This window comes from Simochromis diagramma, unplaced genomic scaffold (genome assembly GCF_900408965.1).
Source record: "Simochromis diagramma unplaced genomic scaffold, fSimDia1.1 OVJJ01000596.1, whole genome shotgun sequence".
Taxonomy (NCBI): Eukaryota; Metazoa; Chordata; class Actinopteri; order Cichliformes; family Cichlidae; genus Simochromis; species Simochromis diagramma.
The window spans coordinates 23,081,895-23,102,209 of NW_024387245.1; the positions used below are offsets into that span (position 1 = coordinate 23,081,895).

Below are 20,315 nucleotides of genomic sequence, written 5' to 3' on the forward strand. Positions count from 1 at the left end.
AAAAGCACGTGTTCTTTTTCTTTCCTTTTCTTTTTCTCAGTTTAAAGCAAAAACAAAATAGATATCGAGCAAAGGGCTTGTACAATGCAGCTTACAATCCGTTTCTATATATAATTTTACAGTCATAAACACAATGAGAAATGTGAAATATATGTTCAGTTTAATTTATTCAATTATTTTTTGTATACTTACCTTCTTAAATCCCAAATAGTTGTAATTAGAGTAAAATAGTTCACTAATCTCTGGAACTGACATGGTTTTCTATAATTTGTGTAATCTTTTGTATGACCTTGTATTTTTCTTTTTTTCTTCCTTTTATAAATTTTGTTGTTATTTATTTATGTATTTACTTACAATAAAAAAGCTTCAGTTTTACTGTTTTTGTTGTTTTGTTTTAGTTTTGATTGATTTTATTTTATGTTGTGTTTCATTGTCTTTATTCTAGATTGTCTTTTATTATTTATTTTTGCTTTTTTTCGTTGAACGTTGAGGGAAAAAATATTGCTGAGAAGATTTAATTACAAATAATAAAATGCATTGACCAAAGACTAATACTACATGCTTGAATAGGAATGTAAAAAATAAAAACCCGACTTTAGGGGACAAAAAAACCTAAATGTCCTATGTTGTAATACCACTTGTAATACCAGTTCGGAAGTGCCTGATAAATATCCTTCATAGTGTAATCATTAAAAAATATAATAGTGACATCCTCTTATGAGGAAATTATCCAGGACACATATTTTAGTTTTTAAAGCGTTTAAATATATTTTAAGAAGATATACAAGTGAAATCTAATGAAAAAGATAACATTACATCAATGCAGTTTTTTTAACGTTTAGCTCGTGTTAGATTTTGTTTCGAAACTCTAAACCGGAAGTTGTTTTTCATTAGCTGTTATAACTCTTAACGGAAGTCCTTGCAGGCAGCCGGCGATAGCTGAAGGAATCTGGCTGTGGTGTCGGATAGTACCGTGAGTTACTGTGGATCCAGCAGCAGAGAGTCTCAGCATCCAGCCTTAATCTTAGCAGGCGCGGAGACGTTTTTTGCGTCAGTGAAAGCGAACATGATGGCAGCCCTGGGCAGCGCCGGTCGTTTGATCCAATGTGAGTGTGATTGCGCCGCCAAGTTAGCCTGAAGAGAAAACTTCCAAGTTTTACTGGTTTTCTGAGGATTTAATGTCAGGGCATAAACAGCAACACAGCGCTTATTTTACACAGTTTACAGTCACTGAATTATTTTATTTTTATTTGCCAGAAACTCAACAGCACGCTTCTGACATTGACATCAATATTTTGTAAATGTAAAGTTAGCTCAGGGGATAGCATAACAACTTCCTGGCCGGATGTGCCCCTCGCTTTTAACAACCTCCTTTATTTTGCCATATTACTGACTTTTTTTTTTTTTTTACCGTCACCGTCGTCTTTTTTGGAATACATCGAACCCAGGTTTTGTGTATATTACCCATGCGGTTAGGCGGAAAGGCTAAAATTATCTGAATGTGTTACCATGATTGTTCTCTTATTTTGTAAACGTTGGTGTTTCTGCGGCTCATTTCCACAAGCTTGACGCGGCAGAGCTGCGTCCCTTTAGGTTGCCGTGCGAACGTGAGCGTTACATAAGGGATTTATCCCATGCCTAGGCTGCATTTGGTGAGCGTCAGGTGGCCTGAAACTATCGCCAGTGTGCACATACACTTCGCGTTTTAGCGCCGGGAGGAAGAAAGAAAGACTCGAAGTTACACAATTGCAGCTCTGTGAACTTGCGTAACCTCAGCGAGCCCCCTGGCGGTGCGGCGCGGTACTGCTGGGAGCGGTTATGAAAGTGAAGCCGGCTGAACGCATCGGTTAGACTGTATAGTTATTATCATTATTATTAGAATAATAAAGTTTATTTCCACGACAGCTTTCAAGAAGTACTTTCAAAGTGTTTCCCAGGATATTTGAAAAAAAGGGCAACGATCTAAAGAAGAGAATGCACGCAGTTAAAACGGCAATAACAGTTTAAAAGCTCATTCATGACTTCAGCTTCATAATCCATAAATAAATCTGTAACAGATCCACTAATCTGAGACCACTTTAGGATTTATGGGTACTTTTAAAAAGTTTAAAGTAAACTCTGTATCTGCCAGGAAGCTGGTGTTAAATTCACTCTTGCCCAGCAGCTGGGGTTTGAGGCCTGAGTGGGTTAGGAAATTCTAACAGTCCAAACATGATGAGATGAAGCAAACAAATCTTTATTTATATAGACTGTTTCATCCCAGGTGGGGGCAAAATTGGCCTCATTCATACTCTATGAACAGATTTATAACTGATTCAGACCATGCATGTGCACAGATGATAATGAATGAAGGCCATAACTTAAACACACACATCTATCATTATTTTTTTTGTGTGTTTAATATTTTTTTCAATAAACCCCCAAAATGCCCAGAATGACAATGAAATTTTAAAAAAGGCAATTAAATTACACGTTAAGACCAGAAAGCCCAAAAAATCGTCAGCTTGAATCCAGCTGTGATTTTGTGTGAGCGCTTACATTTTATCTGCATTTCTATGCTCATATCAGTGCCCATTTATCTGCACAAAGCCTGAACCAGTGCAGCCATGACAGATTTAAAAAGGAGCCAAAATGCAACGGTAAAATGTTGTTGTTATTATTATTATTATTATTATTATTATTATGTACTATTTTAATCCATAAGCAAAATAGAAATTAAGATTGTTATTACAGCTATAATTGTAGTTTCACAGTACTTCTTTGGAGAGTAGCATTGGCTGTGTTACCTCTGTGATTTTTCTGGAAGAGAGACTTTTGAGTTTAATGTAACAACAGATTTGCCTTCTCTTCACCTTAAAACTGATCGATGGTTGAACTCTTCACTCATTACAAACTGATCCTTACACTCACTCACTGATTCTTGAGCTAATAAAATCATCTAATTGTTGTTCCGATGAATCGCACTGTTTCTTGTTCTTCAGTTGCCAGGAGCAGCTTGAGTCTGAGTTTGAGACGACGCTCCACTGCTGCAGCCGCCGCCTACGCCCAGACTCCAGAGACGCAGGAAAACAGGTCACACACACCACACTCGATTTCATGTCTTAGCGAGGACATCTAATTGACATAATGCTTTCCCTAGCTGCTTATCCTTACCCTAAATATCAAAAATGAATACCTACGCTTAAGCCTTTGCCTAAACCTAACCATAACCTAATTGTATCCCTGACACTAAAACCACATTTTGAGTCTCAAAAATGCCTTCAAACTTGTGGGGACCGGGACCACAAGGGCTGTTGGTCCCCACTAGTGATGTGCGATACCACTGATTTCCTTTCTGATCCGATACCAAGTAAAAGTCAGGGTGGTATCGACGATATTGATCCGATAACGATAGTCTGTACAAAAACGTAATGTTTCATTGTATTTCATAATACAATATATAATTGTATTATGAAATTGTAATAATATAGCTTCATAATGATTACAGGACATCAGACTACTTGTTCTTTTTGCTTAATAATGTAGAAGTATCATGTAGAAATAAAAAACCTGAAGTTGTGCCCTATTTGAGCATGTTGCCTGCCTGCAGCACTAAAGGACTCCCTGAGAGACGTCTGTCTCGCCCTAGCAGCACCTGTCCCTCTCCTCCTCTTCAGTTCGCCTCAACATAAGCTCGTCATATTCTGTGATGTGATTTACTCTGAGGTGTTTGACGAGGTTAGTGGTGTTGCCACAACACGTCACTGTCTTGCCACATGTATCGCAAACCGCGCCTCGGCCGTTTGTGGAGGTAAAATACGTCCACACATGACTCCATTTATGCTCAGCCATTGTTGTGAGTGCGCACACCCGGGGCTGGACACATTTATACAGCTGTGTTTTGCATATGACTATGAAAGGCGTAAGAGGAAATAGTTCCTTCCAATTTAGACGATCTGAATGATATAGTTTCTTTCCACTTTGTTCCTGTTAATGAAAAACTACAAATTTACCCCAAAGTACTAAAATATCGATATTTTAATATGAGAATTGATTCTAGAACATAAATGACTGGTATCAGAAGAATCGATATTTCAATATCGATCCGCACACCACTAGTCCCCACAAGTATAGTAAACTTCCAATTTTTGGTCCCCACAAAGATGTTTATACCCGTCCACAAACACACAGAGACACACAAAATATGAAATAGGTGTAAATGGCTAAAGGGGTCTCTAAACACAGTCAGTGCCAGAGGTGGGTGGATCGATCCAAGTATTGGTATTAGATCGATACTAGCCCGATAGATTCGTACTTTCTATCATCTATGTTAAGTTTGAAGCCCACTGAATGTGCTAAATTGTTTTTACCTCAAACATTAAATAAGAATATATTATGTCTGAAAATTATAACCAGTTTGTGTGTTTTTGTTGCTGTTGGCTAATTATTGTGGAAACTAAGAATCACAGTGATTTAGTGGTCATTAAAATGTGATCAATCACAACATGCTCTCCCCTTTATAAGCTGCGTTTAAAGATTAAAAGTATCGGTGTGAGTGTTTTCATCCTGCTGCTGTATTTACTTTGCATTGGATCGATACCAGAATTCTCAGTATCACACAGCACTAGCCTGTGCTGAGCATCTGTGTCTGAAGACTGCTGACGTTAGTCTGATGACGCTGCTTTAGCTGCTCTCCTATTGATTGATTTATTCCTTTTATTTCAGAAGCAAAGTCTAATAAAACCGCTCCACACCAGTGTGCAGGGCCGTATACACAAAGATTCCTGACCTTGTCAAAAAAAAAAAAAAAACACGTTTCACAAAGCATCTTGAGTCTAAAAGAAGGTGAAAGCCTGTCAGGAGTGAGGAGGGGAGAAGATGTCCTGTAATGATTAAAGAACAAATAATGGTGGATTTCCTTTCATCTTCTGTGAAATCGTTTCTCCTGGTCTGACCTGCTGGGGTTCATTAGAAATGACAGGGACTGTTTTCACCAGTTTGTCGACATCTTCTCACACAGGACCCGCCTCACGCCTCTTTATAAAATTCTGTCCTCCTCGAGCTGACAGTTGAGCTATATTTATGAATGCGACAGCAGATTATTGGAGTTCAAAGCTCACTGAAGGGTTTAAAACCTTAGCAGTGAAACATGTTTCTCGGAGCTGCTACGGCTGTAAGGCCTGCAGTGATGTAGCGTCAGAGGATGGAAAAGCAGCAGGCAGATAATTCCTGCTGAGCTTTGCCCACATTGGTCTACAGCATAAATGCTTTTATGCAGTTTTTTGTGCATAAAACAATACATTGGCGTCTCCTCCAAGCAGGTTTTCTTCTGTTAGGGGAAATGTTTACCCTTCACTACCAATTTTCATAACTGGGCTTTCATTTATTAAAGCATAAAATGCATTTTTGTTAATGAGAAGTGGGCATAAACATCAGAACTTGTTGTGTGTGAGGAAAGAAAGATAAATGACCTTTATTAACTCTAGTAGAGCAGGGCGATATGACCAAAAATATTTATCATGATATACATTTGAAAATTTGCAATAACGATATAACTGACGATATAATTGACACTAGACAAAATACTTTACAACTCCACAACTTTATTAGTGCAAAAACCCATCAATGTATTTTCACTTAAACAAGCAGCTGTTTTTTTTATGTGCATTAAAGTTATATAAAAATGTAACGGTGCAAATTCCTTGCTGACAGTTTAACCAAAATGCATTTCCAGTGTAAACTGGCCGATAGATCCTCAGCATAACCATGTATAACATCCACAAAACTTAAAAAGAGGTTATACACACACAATACGGTAATATTATGTTGAAGCACGGTACGTATCACTCCTCGAGGCTCCTGCCTACAATAGCCGTAATGCTCCAACAATCCATCAAGCGGTGCGGCTTCGTAGCTTAGCAAAGTCGTACTAAAACATTTGACAGATTTTCGAGCGCCGTGTACGACACAAAATCGTTTCGAGGTCAGTAAACACAACCAGAATTCCTACATAAGGCACACGGGATTATAAGGGGACCTGTTGATTTTCAGAAAAATCAAAGGATTGATTTTAAGTGTGCCGTATTTTCCAAACAACACGGTAATAACGACGGCCCGCTGGCATGCTCTACCAAAAATAGTGCTTTGTTGTGTATCTGATGGGCGAAAGCTAAACCAGTTCCACACCACTGAAGTTGCAGCATTTTTACAAACCAATTCTGGTTTATCCGTTTCATTCAACGATCCGCTTTCGCTCTTCTCATTCTGCGTCGCCGCCATGTGCGTATGTAAACATAGACACTGCGCATGCACGTTTTACCCATATTCTATCGCGATATTTCATTTTCCTATCGTTGCCCAAAATTACACCGGTATTACCGTGAACGGTATGATATAGCACAGCCCTAAACTCTAGATCAGATTTGTTAATTTGCAATTGATTAACATTAAAATACAGACTGCTGAATGACCTGACTTTGTACTTTTGTGGGGTGTAAACACATTGAAGCACTGAGTCTGGTTTAGATCCTGTTTGGCTCAACTTTTCATTATTTATTCCATTAATTTATGCCTTTTGTTCTTAAACGATTAAATTTACCTAACAGAAGCTCCCCCTTGAAATATCTTCCCAGTCCCCCTGGCTTCCATCCATAATTTTTCTGACCTAGATTTGGCCTAGTGCACAGTTTCTACACAGTGTCACATCTTTTAGGGGTGTTAGATGTGAATTATTGATCGTGACTCTCTCCTGTCTGCAGGAAGCCGAAGACGGGGATCCTGATGCTGAACATGGGAGGACCTGAGAAGCTAGAAGATGTTCACGACTTCTTGCTACGCCTCTTCATGGACACAGACCTGATGAAACTCCCAGTACAGAAGTACGCACACAGAGATCACGCTGCCTTAAATGCAAGGAGTTATTTGCAAATGTGAACACAAAATATAGTGACGCAAACAGCTGACCTTAGAGTTGAGGTGGTCGGTGTTTAACAGCTGGGATCTCGGTTTCCCAGCGCTCGCTCCATGCATTTAGCCCGTAATGTGAACTCTCCAGTGGACAGGATGTAAACAGGATATAAAGCTCTGATAAGAGGTCCTTCCTTCAAACAGTCCTCTGTCATCATTATTTCAGCAGGGCTTTGTGGGGATCTAATGGATTATGTTATGCTCTCGTGCTTTTCTGAAACTCCCCAGATGTTTTCTGTTTAGATTGAATTTATGTTTCAACAAACCTGGCGACTTGGTTACATGAAATATGTGATGAATTAAAAGCAACTGCTTTATTTTTGGGTTTACACACATGTAAGCACACACAGTGGGGGCGGGCGGGGGGTTTGAGGAAGTTTGTTGGGTGACGGCTCTGTGCTGTGTCCGTGTTTCATAACGTCCCACTGAGAAGAAAAAGCTTTGTGGTTTTTAGCAGCACTGATCCTTTTTAAAGCAGGCGTGACTGACCCAAGATCACACACTTTGACTTCAAAGATTGCTCCAACCTCAATATGAATGTTTTATGAGCCACTTATTGACTTTATTTAGACCTCGGGCGGTCCCGACCCCGAGGGAATGAAGCGCTATAGCGAAAGTCTGGATATTTGGGTGCAAATGTGTCCTGTGACTTAACCAAGGACGTCATTCCAAACCAGCAGTTTGATCTGAACGGAGTTCACTCTGTGAAGAGCTTTCCAGAAATTAAGACCCGCTTAATGCATCCAGTTCAGGGTCTTGGGGTGGGGCTGTCACAGGATAAGATGCGGGGTACACCCTGGACAGCTCACCAGTCTGCTGAAGGGCCTCGTGCATGGTTTTGGGCTGTGGGAGGAAGCTGGGGTACCCATACAGAAGGACCCATGCTGTGAGGTGATGGGGTTGGCCACTGCACCACCGTGCTGCCCTGCACATAAATGCACATGATGCAACTTTCTGTACAGTTTTGGAACATTTTTTTAAAACATTGAAGAAATGTCAAAGTCGAACTGTAACTGAAACACAAATGACTAAACGCGTTTGTCTGTCAGTCGGCTGACCTCGGTTGGACCTCGGGGGTTAAGCCTTTCTTACACTTGAAGCTGTTTGACTGTAAAGCAGAGAGATTCCCATCAGCCGCTGCTCCTCTTTGTTTGCTGCTAACATGCCGGGTTAGGATGGTGAGCATTTCAGCATGCTAACATTAGCAGGGGGTCAAATGACAGCTGTGTCTAAGTATAACCTCACAGAGCAGAGCTCCCTCCCTTTAACTTCTATTTCACCCAGAAGTGAAGCTCTTTGTGTGAAGAATCTCCTTTTATTTATTTATTTATTTATTTATTTATTTATTTATTTATTTTTAAGTGTCATGATTGTAATCTCTGCTCTGTGTAAGAAAACAACACAAGTGTCCGTCTCCATGTTGTCCAGCACTGAGACAAACCATCCTCAGAAGCTGGACAGAATAATACTGACCTGCTAGGGGTCGTGTTGTGCATGTTTTGTATAATTTTAGACCGTTGTGTGTTTCTGTTTTATTGTTTGGCCTCTTAAAATGCTCAAATATGACGGCACAAACTCCTTGTAACCCTGCACCAGTGCTCAGTAAGGTCTGTTTGTTCATCCATGCAGCATCTGCTCGTTGGACTACAACAGCATTTCATGATGTAACAGGATGAATCCAACTAGACCTGACAATAGAAATGTTAAAATAATAAATTCCTGCCATCATTGTGTACTTGGTGGTCACTTTACCTTTCCTGCTTCTGGCCATTTTGAGCAGAGTTTTCTGACAGGTTTCCCTGGGGTGGGAAACAAACAGGGTGAGGATAAATAAGGGATTAAAACCCACAATGACACAGGAATGACACAAAAACGGTGCAAACGTTAGTGCTTCTTGCTTTGCTTCTCGCTGCAGAAAGTCCATGCTGGAAACTCTAAACTAGATTTATTGTCTGGTGTTTGGTGACGCTTGTGGACATGAATCTCACCTCCGTGTCCATGGAAACTGCACATCTTACTGAAAATGTTGATAATGAACCTTGACCCTTTAAAGCTCCAGAAATCACACGTTATAGTGCTGTTACAGGTCATTTGCTTTTCTTCTTCTTCGTTGCTGCGCAATAATTCACTGTATTAAATCTGTGATGCATTAAGTGTGAGTTGTGTAACTGCAGCTGTGCGATCTGCCTCCCGCTCTGCAGTAAACTCGGCCCATTCATCGCCAAGCGGCGCACACCGAAGATCCAGGAGCAGTACAGCAAGATCGGAGGAGGCTCGCCCATCAAACACTGGACGTCCATGCAGGGGGAGGGCATGGTGAAGCTGCTGGACGAGATGAGCCCTGAGACGGGTGAGGATGCCTCACAGAGGCCTCCGCTCCTCCTCATATCTGACAGCTTACATGGAGTTAAAGTCATGTTTGGAGGCAGTTTGTGTGCTTTTATTGAGATTATGGTTTGCTTGGCTGTTGTTAGCAAAGTGTGTGTGAAATGTTAGATAGTAAGACAGCGAAGGAGTGTCTCCTCACACGCCTGCAGCACACCTCACTGATAACACAGCAGCAATCTGAAAGCTGACCAGATCTGTTAGAATTTGGTCTAAAAGCACGATAATCTTCATAAAAACCTCCCTTTAAGCTCCTGAAATGTTATTTTTATTTGAAGATTTCAATTAAACTGCATATCCTGCATATTCAAACTGTAATGTTGCCAGTGAGTTTCTCCCGTGCTGTCTGGTCATTGGCTGTTTCTTCTCTCTGCGCAGCTCCTCACAAGTTCTACATCGGCTTCCGGTACGTTCACCCGCTGACGGAGGAAGCCATTGAGGAGATGGAGAAAGAGGGAGTGGAGAGAGCTGTGGCCTTCACGCAGTATCCTCAGTACAGCTGCTCCACCACAGGTGACACAAGCAGGAAATGATGTCTGTTAAATGTAGAGAACATGTAAAAGGAACAATCAGAAGATTACTCAGACGTTTGTGTCTGTTAATGCCGCCACACCCAGGGTGCTGTCTGCTCTGCGAGCTCCTGATAAATACACTCTGTTCTCTCCAGACTAAATCACACTCAGCATGTTCTCAGACTGTTCCAAGAACGCCCAGCTCACACGTGAGGCTGGCACACTCTTCAAACCCACAATCCATCCATGAATCGGTGCCCACAGACTGTTTTTGGGTTACAAAATATGCATCTGAGGAAGAAACTTTGAGGAAATTTAGTGATTGGCAGCAGCAGAGAGATTTTATTCCTGTGTAATGAAGTATTTCTCAATGTGTTTTCTTCTTTTGCTCACAGGCAGCAGTCTGAACGCCATCTACCGTTACTACAGCAACAGAGCTGACAGGCCGAAAATGCGCTGGAGTGTCATCGACCGTTGGCCCACACACCCTCTGTTGGTGGAGGTTAGAGACACACACGCACTCATTTTCATATCTTAGTGAGGACATCTAATTGGCATAATGCTTTCCTTAGCCGCTTACCCTAACCCTTAGGTTATGATTAGGCTAATTCGAACCCTGACACTACAACCACATTTTAAGCTCCAAAACTGCCTTCAAACTTGTTGGGACGGGCATTTGGTACAGTGGAGGCCAATTTCTGTCTTCACAAAGATGTCTAAACATGTGTGTACACACATGCAAAGTAAAACAAACTAGTACTGATGTACACGATTCTGCCAAAAGTATTCACTCATCTGCCTTCACATCCATATGAACTTGAGTAACATCCCATTCTTAATCCATAGGGCTTAATATGATTTTTGACCCACCGTTTGTAAAGGCTTCAGCTCTCCTGGGAAAGCTTTCCATAAGGTTTGGGAGTGTTCATGAGAGTTTTTGACCATTCTTCCACATGTGCACATGTGAGGTCAGACACTGATGTTGGGTTGGGCGAGATGGCCGGCTTGGAGTCTTTGCTCTAATTCCTCCTAGAGGGTTTGAGGCCAGGACTCTGTGCAGAAAGGAATTCAGTGAGCTCCTGAGAGCGAACCATTCTTTCACAGATGTTTGTAGAAGCAGTCTGCATGCCCAGGGGTGCTTTTTTTTTTTTTTTTTTTTTTTTAAATAAATACACCTGTGGCAGTGGGAGAGATTGGTATATTTGATTGGGTGAGTGAATGCTTTTGGTAATATAGTGTGTAAGAAAACAGTCAGTCAGTAAGTCACCACGCAGCTAAATGACCAGAAAGCAGTTGTGGTGGGTGATCATGGCAGCTTTTAGTCCTGACTGTGTTTTATCAGCTGAGGTAAATTTCACTAGCTGTGTTTATAATACACCATAAGTGTGTGTGTCTGTGTCCAGTGTTTTGCAGAACATATCAGAAATGAACTGCTGAAGTTTCCAGAAGATAAGAGAGATGATGTTGTCATTCTGTTCTCGGCACACTCACTCCCCATGGCTGTAAGTATGAAAAACTACTACTGACAAGTACTATCAGTACTGCTCTAGCCCTCAAAGTAACATGCTAATAAAATACTCAAGTTTCACTCACCAGAACTGGACCACAGACTTCTCTAAGCTCTGTACTGCATAACACTCATTATGTTTCTCAGATAATTCAAGTAAAAGGCTTAAAAGGGTCATAAAATCGAGTGAAGTGACTCCAGCTTGCAGCAGCTGTCTGTATCACACCCATCACCCCAACTTTTAAACTTTAATACATTTGAATGGGTGGATTATAAAAATGAGAACAGGTTTTTGTCACCAGACTGTAAAGTTTGGCATTTGCTGTCACAGTTTCTGGGGACTGACTCTTGGAAAGGAACGAATGAAGCCAGAGTGGGGTCTGGTCCTTATTACTGATGACACTGATCAGATGGTACTGACACTCTTATAAAAACCGATGTGCTTTCCACAAATTACTACTAAAATTTACTGATATTTCTCAGTATAGGCATTTCCTTTCACAATGGAGTAGTAGTATTTATCTCTAGAAAACAAAACCCACTTCATCTTCATTTTCTTTTCGTGTAAAGAAGTACACTTTAAAAACTATTCCGATTTGTTACCTGACGGTTCATCAAAACAGATGAAAAACCTGAAATATCTCAACAGAAATCAGTGCAAATTCAGTTTGTCTTTGCTGTTAGGAAGCCTATAAAACTGTTTTCTGCTGCTTAATTGGTTAGTTTGACAGCACATCTTTGGCATCTATATCCAACATGTCACCAGCAGTTCAGTGTAACTACTCACACTTTAAATCCAGGAAAGTCCCAAACTCTGTGATAGGCCAAGCTTCTCAGATGAGAGATCTGATTTCCTCGTGCCTTGTTAGCTTTCTTTGAACCATGCCATTAGGCAACAGAAGGTTTTTGTCCAGCTGAAGTACTTTCTTCCAGCACATTATTCAGGAACTGCTTAATGTGTTAATGTTGCTTAGCGCCGTGCTGTTGTGTGCCCTGTGCTGCAGGTTGTAAACAGAGGTGACCCGTATCCTCAGGAGGTGGGAGCCACAGTTCAGAGGGTCATGGAAAGACTGGGTCACTGTAACCCCTACAGACTGGTGTGGCAGTCCAGGGTGAGTAAACATCACTCGCTATGTAATTGAATAAACCAGCAGCACCACCTAGTGGTGACAGTGTGCTGTAATAATCAGGTAACGCTGCATACTCAACACTGATCACACATCAGTTTGTAATGCTTATCAATATGGTTTAAATTTACTGAGCTTATGCTTTGCTGTTTTTCACACAACTTTCATTGTCAAAATGCTTTTTTTTTTTTTTGTTTGTTTTGTTTATTTATTTACTTTTTGGCATTATTTCACCCTGAGCCTGACTTTAAAAAGACAAAAACGCACATAGCAACATGGTCACCACAGGCCAAAGAAAGTCTGTGACATTCAGCGACTGAGTAATGATGGATTAAGTGACCACTAGTGATGCAGAGTGGGCAGGTTCCAAGTAAGTGGGGCATCAACACAAGAAACAATTTGCTCATCACTTTTAACTTTGCAGCTGCCTGGTTGTTGCTAAGGGACGTTCCAGACTCCAGTTGCCTAGGTAACCCTCTATTTTATTTGCCACACCATCAAAATACAGATAAGAGCATCCTTTGCTAGAGTTGGTGACCGGTCTTGAGACCGGTCTCGAGACCACTTTTACGTGGTCTTGGTCTCGTCTTGGTGTCGACGGACTTTTGTCTTGGTCTTGCTGTTTTGGTCTTGCGTTCTCAAATCGACATAGTGTTCGGGAGATTTGGAGTCAACCATCAGCGGAGTGGGGGGGTGGCTTACTGGGCTTAAACCCGGGTCATTTTTTCAGAAGCATGGGGTCTTTTGGAGTGTAATTTGTTAGTGTCTTGGTCTCGGATTAGGCGGTCTTGACTACAAGTCTATTTTTTGCTCTCATAGGTAGTCGCTCCATTCGCCTAAAAGTTCAGTAAAGTTTAACTTGGGATTTTCTATGGGAAATACTCAATGTCACCTAGGCAACCGGAGCCTAGACTGTCCCCTATGTCACCATCGGTGACAAAATGCTTTACTTCCTACATGAGCAGGAGCCCATCTGGTCACCGTAGGTAAGAATAGATTTGGGCAGTGCTCACATTCCTGGCAAATGTGTTCAGTTTTTCTTTAGTTCTGCAGACAGACTCTTCCAATCCAGCTTTACCTTCTTATTATACTTACATGCAGCTAAACTATTAATATTATTTAGACCTGGCCGGCCTGCTTTTGTGTTTTGTGTTGCCACAAGATGGAGCCACTTGTCTGACTAATATTTTTGCTATTTCAGAGTAGAAGCCCTCAAAGCTCCTCAGTGCTCAGGTCACAGGGCCTGGCAGCTTACATAATTCACAAATGATAAAAATTTTACAGTGGAAGAGGACTCTGAGCTGTCACTGGCTACCTGTAGGGCAGAATGAATAACCCAACATGGGTGAAAATGCACAGTATGTGGTACATACAGTAACACAGGGTACCAGAGATGGCTTTCCTGCAAGAAGATCATGTTTTATTTATTTTATATTTAATGGGATTTCAAGAAAGGTCACGGGGTCGTTTACGTCCTCACTGAACCAGGAACACCTGAAACGACCTTGGACACGTCATCCATCTATAGAACTAAAGTCAGCCATGTCCTGTGTGTGGTCTCTCAGGTGGGGCCCATGCCGTGGCTCGGTCCCCAGACAGACGAGGTGATCAAAGGTCTGTGTGAGCGAGGGAAGAAGAACCTGCTGCTGGTGCCCATTGCCTTCACTTCGGACCACATAGAGACCTTACACGAGCTGGACATCGAGTACAGACAAGTGCTGGGAGAGGAGGTGAGAGGGGAAAAAAGCAGTGTTTATATACATTTCCTCAGTTTTATGTAAAAATTAACCGGTACATAAATACTGATTTAAAAGAACAGAATAAATCTGCAGCAGCCTTTGAAGAAATAAACTGAAGCAGGCAGAAAGTCAATTACCCAGACCTGCTCTTTCTCTAAAGTCCTTAGAAAGATTCATTAAATAGGGGAAACGTATTTATGCATTTGTGATCTACAATTAGGGCTAAGGTCTTTGTACTGGTTGTTTTGGTTAGCTAAAGTGTGTGTATGTGTGTGAGGTTTGTTTCCAGCAGCCCAGTGCCCTCTGTCTGTCTGAAGGCACCAGTAAAATGGCCACCAATCAATGTGACTGGTGCCATAAAGATACACATGCTTATACCCATGAGGAACCATCGAAATCGTTTCTAAACTTGAACCTGAAGAAACACATCTGTCTTCCAGTCCTAAGTTTTGAGGTCTGAAATGCTAAAAAAAGAAAAAAAAAACCCGTACTCCACCAAAAATGTATAACACCTCTACACACCTGATGTATTAAATTCCTCGTGTTTGGATTTATTTACTCCAAAACAAGACTGTCGCATTAACTGAGCGTTTACTACCTTTTTTTCTGTGTGAGTCTAAATTGTTGGTAGATATGTGCAGTTCCAGTTTTTCCCAGTGGGCTGGAGAATATCATGACGGTCATTTTAACTGATGTGTTGTGGTCGTGAATCACATATGAGCTGTGGCAGTGACTGCATTTTCTCTTTGGGTCTATTGAGTTTCTAAAGCTCAAAAGCCAAACGAATGACTGCATAAAGCTATAAAATGGAGTAAAGCAGCAAATGCTGACCTTTTAAGTCCACAATCAAGAGACTCTTTGGTGTTCTGACTCCACGTTCAGAACAGAAACTCAGACAGGAGCAAAGGAATGAGGAAAAGGGGGGTGTGGGGGGGAGGAGGGAGGGTTTGTCCCCTAATTTTGTAGTTTTCTAAGATGTTATGAACATTTGTGATGTGTTGTTATTTTTCTTTCCAGTGTGGGGTGGAGAACATCAGGAGGGCCGAGTCATTGAATGGGAACCCTCTCTTTATGAAGGTACCTGTCACACACTAACCTGACCCATGTTTGCAGAACAAAGATTTTCTTTAAAAGAAATGCAGATGCCTAACATGAAGTGCCACGCTGGTTTTTAAAGTCATGTTTTGATCCCTTGCGTTGAGCATTTTGGCTCTAATGTCATATGCAAGTGTTGCATATATCTCAGAAACGGAGTTGTTAACCACCGACTGCCCTTTATACAGTCCTTTTTACTTCAAATATGACCATAATTGACAAAATGAGCATCATCATCAATCAAATAACAGTTAAAATGAGCAACTTGGACAATAAACCCATCAAGAAACTCTTCACTGAGGTCACAGATCAAGTGAGAAGTAGGGTCGTTTTTCCCATAGACTTCTATGTAGTTGCGGCTCTATTTTATAACCAAAGGAGTTGCCCTCTGCTGGTCATTGGAAAGAATGCAGATCCAGCTTGCATATATATTCGTAAAACAATATGAAGACTGACTTATATAACGGGTAATTATTAAAAGGTGCAAATAAATGTGGAAAAATGTTCAACCCCATATACAAAAGAATAAGTGTGAGTTTTCAGTTGGTAGATAAATTTTCACTCATGTTCCCAGACTGTAAAATATTCAGATTTCTTTTCAAACTTGCAAACTTACAGCTCTGTCATCAAACCTTTTCTCTATTAATGCCAGCAGAAAGGACGAGTAAAGTAAATGACAACAGTATATGTACAGTAGAAGAAGAAACGAGCAAAGATAAAGTTGAGGTATGCTGCAATGTTCCCGTGGGGCATGTTCATGTCATATGACATTTCTTTCCTGTCGTAGGTGAAACCTTTTCGTTGGCACCATAGAGCTTTTTACCACAAAACATATATAAGAAGTTAGTTTTCACAGTAAAACTTCTGAATCTGAATGAGGTGGATGTGATTTAACCTTCTAGGCGAACTGCATAAAATGATGAAACCTGTCATTTTCCATTCCCACTAGGTGGCGCTCTAAGTAAAGATTATCATGTACATGTGTTCCAAGGCAGGACTTCTATCACATGAAGTTTGGGGCAGATTGGGCGATCCAGGTTTTGAGCTGCAGCAACTTTTTGTGTTTTACTGTTTCATGACGTATCATTGGAATTTGCCCTGGCACCATGGAAACGCTCTTTAGCAAAAACGCAAAGAAGAATTCATTAAAGTACACTGCCTGGAAATGGCTAAAACTGAACCAAAGTTGCATTGTAAATTAAAAATGGGGACCTTCCTGTTGTGTTCAGGGTATGGCTCTCATAGGTGTTTTTATACCTTTTGGGATGACACACATGTGAGCCAAATTTCATACATTTACATAAAACAAGCGGCTGTTTCGTTTGACTTTGCAGGCAAGACCCATAAAACCATATTTGGGTATGAAATCTTTAAGGGGGTCAAAAGAAGAGATTGTTCTGTGAAGTAGCTGCAGCCATGAGATGGTGAATGAATGAGTGAATGCCTCCTTGTGTCCTTCGTTCTATCCTTTATCTCTTTCCTTCTCCATTGTCACTATTTTTCCTTCCATCCCTCCTTCCTTTCCTCTCTCACCTCCCTCTTTCCCTTCATCCTCAACCCTGAAACCTTTCTCACAACAGGCAACTCCTCCAGCTGTATCGTGTGTGTTTGTGCGTGCGTGTGCACAGGGTTTATTAAAGGAAAGGGGCAGATCAATGGGAACCTTTAGAGCTGACTACAGTAGAACTGAACCGCCCGGCTGGCTGGCTGGTCAGGCCCGCCGTGCTCAGAGACCCCTTGCCAAGTGTGTGTGTGTGAATCAATATCCAGAGGATGATTAGTTGGTAGTTACTGAAGGATGGTTTCCTTGGTGTGGTTTTTAGTTTCTCAGTGAGCTGCTGCCGTCTGCAAGTAGCAGCAGCTAGAAAATAAAGAAAAATGCATTCATCAGGATTTTTACTGCACACTCTGGCTGGTGTTGAAGCTTCATTTTTTAAAAAAAAAAAAAAAAAAAAGAAGAAGCTCCCCTCAAAATTACTACACCTAACAACTTTTTAAAGCAATTTCAGAGTTGCAAAAAATGTCACCTGTAAGACTAAAATTACAACAGTTCAGGTAAAGTTTTGGAGCGCTCCTGTCATCCTGTATGTTTGGTATAAGGGGATCTTAAGACAAAATTTGCACTTCAGCAGTTGAATGAATGTGACTATTGTAACGCCCATAGGTGCACTCGCTCCAGTCTAGTGCATTAGCTGAAGTTGTAGTTCATGTTCACTGTGTTTGTAACCTTGTTGAGTAAATGTTCATTTGCTCACAGATGTGGTCAGACACATCCACTCATCGTGGGCATGAATGTCGTGGTAATTCTGTGCTTTTAATGATATCTTTGAGCTGTTCTTTTTCCAGAGTGGAATAATTGTACAGCTTACATCTTTAATGACTATTTATTTAAAAAAAAAAAAAAAACCAAAACACTACAAGTTGGTACACAACTTCATTCATTTGTTTTTTCTCAGTTTCAAACACACATTAATTATGTATGCAGGTAGCAGCTCTGCCAGTTGCTTTTGGTCAAATATCCTGCCAGAGGCTTGTTGATGGATACCATTTGTCTTGGCAGAATTGGTAGCTTATTTAACTTGGTCTTCTGGTGCAGATCTGGCTTTAAGCATAATCCAAAAATTTTTCAATACGGTTGAGGTCGGGGATTTGGAAAGGCTATTCCAAAGACTTAATGTTTGCCTGCTATTTTAAAACTAGTTTTGATATGCGTTTTTGATCATTGTCTTATTGGACCAACCACTTGTGTCCAAAGTTCTACTGTCTTACTGATTTGACAATTTTGGAGGTAGTCCTCCTCCTTCTTTATTCCAGGCCTATTAACGGGAAGTTAATATGCCTTGACCTTATCAACTTGAAATACTGCAGAACCTATAGCACAACATTAAAAGATTTAAGTGTACATGTATATTTGAGCCTGTGTGGATTAAAGAAAAGGATTAAAAGTTCTTGTTTGTCTATTTATTTTCTGTTTAATGTCTTTCTAAGACATTAAAGATGTATGCTGTACAATCCTATTTAAAACAAACACAGTGAAAAGGATTCTTATTGGCTTTTTACCCACAAAGGTTTCAATTCTGATTATAGTAACCACCACCATTGCTTCGGTGCTGTGTTCTTTATGCCTTTTAAAGCTTAATATATATTTGCTTTGCCGGGTTACAGCATTAGTTACAGCGTAGGGTTTCAGAAAGGTTTGCAGATATGTGCCCAATGTAGAAGTTATACTTAAGATGGCCTACTTTCATTTAGCCTTTAAAATTAAAATGCTGACTCCAGCCATCTGTTTACTGGTTATATTGAGCCCTAATCTGTGAGGCAGAGTTTGAACATACTTGTCTGACTGCTGATATTCATTTATCTCATTCAGGCCTTGGCAGACCTGGTCCAGTCCCACTTGAAGTCCAACGAGCCATGTTCCCGTCAACTGACCCTGCGCTGTCCGCTGTGCACCAACCCCACCTGCGGAGAGGCGAAATCCTTCTTCGCCAACCAGAAGCTCTCATAGAAACTCAAGACACACATTCTGATGCAGCAGGGCTACCTGTGGAGGAGCTCGAGGCCTTCTTCTAAAAAGCTTCATTCAAACGCACAAGCCCACACCACCTCTCCAACAAGAGTGTCAGTTAACCAGGAAATGCCACCAAGAAAGGACCAAATGGTTTCTGCAAATGTATTCTCACACACACATTTACTTTAGGTTTTGGTCTTTAGATGGGACTAATATCTGCCTTTCAAAACCTGTTTTTGCTACTTAAATTCATTTTATTTCACCAGAGAGGTTAAACCGTCAACAGATACCATTTGGTCAAAGCTTGTGTAGATTAGAGAACTGGGACATCACATGACAGGAAAAAATTGCACTAAAAACTGCATTTCCCCTTACTCACATTCCATTTGCTTTGCCCCTGCAAACTTCCATCAGAGACCCCGTTTTCTTGCCTCTTCGCTGGTGCTAAATGACTAACAGTCGGCCATGATGACACAACACGCACCCAAAGGGTTCTGGGCTGTCTGGCCATTTCCTTCGCCCTTCATCTCACCTGCTGCTTCACGCCATTGTCTCCCCAGGTGGTAGCCCCGCCCATCCTGATGTAACTCCTGCAATTTGATTGGAGGAGGTTGGATCCTGTGTGATAGGAGGGTACTGGCGGGCTTAAGAGAGAAAAAGAGGTTCATATTTAAATTAAATAAAACTAAATGAATTCTTGTGATGATCCTTCATCTGCTCTAATTTCATAAATGAACCCCAGTGAAGCTGGGAAACTAGAGTCACACACTGACCCTGTGAGTGTCATAAGCAAGCTAGAAAAATACGTTGCTTCTGTTTTCCTGCTGAGGGAAAAACGGAAACCAAAACAAGTCAAAAAGCGATGAGGGATAATCGAACTGTTCACATCTTGAGCTGTCCGTATCGGTAAAGGTCCAGCCTGTGAGTTAGGGGTTGTGTGCAGCTATTTATTTTGAGAGCGATTGGCCCAGTGACGTGACCAGGAGATGAAATAGTAGCTGCATATTTTTATTTTTATTTTTTTTCAAATAAAGTAAAATGAATGTAATGAAGAGACCAGTCAGAAATGTGACTTAAAATTGTAGCTTAACAAGGAAGAAGTTACCATAAAATTGTGAAACTATATCAGTGAGGCTGCTCATGAACCCTCTGTGAGGAAAAACAAAGAGGGAACAGATGTTACTGGTTTTTATAGTAGCAGTACTGTTTTCACAAATTGAATAACAGCCACCAACATCATCAAGCTTAAAAATATCTGGGAAAGGGGGGGGGGGAATGACATTGTCTGTATCTGTACACCTGAAACTGAAGCTAAACCTAATCTCTTTAAAGATGAGGAAAGTAAGAAGGAAAAACAAGCAATTAAAAAGAAAAACTAAGTGATCAACACGAGATGGCCTCACATCTGTTAAGGTTAAAGGCTCATACAGCTATAAGGCCGAACAGATTTGGTTTCAATGGGTGTAACAATTCTGAAAAGACTAAAATCATCAT

General features: G+C 40.9%; 1 protein-coding gene across 1 annotated transcript; it reads left to right on the plus strand.

Annotated features, from left to right (window-relative positions):
- The first annotated feature begins 906 nt into the window (after positions 1-906).
- fech (ferrochelatase) lies at positions 907-20,039 on the plus strand. Its single transcript, XM_040053396.1, has 11 exons — positions 907-1,106; positions 2,982-3,072; positions 6,738-6,857; positions 9,147-9,295; positions 9,709-9,843; positions 10,238-10,344; positions 11,246-11,344; positions 12,354-12,461; positions 14,042-14,206; positions 15,233-15,292; positions 18,681-20,039. Exons 1-11 carry the CDS (start codon positions 1,067-1,069, stop codon positions 18,816-18,818), a joined length of 1,212 nt encoding a protein of 403 aa, XP_039909330.1. The 5' UTR covers positions 907-1,066; the 3' UTR covers positions 18,819-20,039.
- The last annotated feature ends 276 nt before the right edge of the window (positions 20,040-20,315 follow it).

Bases quoted from the DNA above. Each gene is read 5' to 3' on its own strand.
- fech (XM_040053396.1), top strand. From the start codon at position 1,067: ATGATGGCAGCCCTGGGCAGCGCCGGTCGTTTGATCCAAT. The intron at 3,073-6,737 runs GTCACACACACC...TCCTGTCTGCAG, and splicing joins CCAGAGACGCAGGAAAACAG to GAAGCCGAAGACGGGGATCC. The intron at 9,296-9,708 runs GTGAGGATGCCT...CTCTCTGCGCAG, and splicing joins CGAGATGAGCCCTGAGACGG to CTCCTCACAAGTTCTACATC.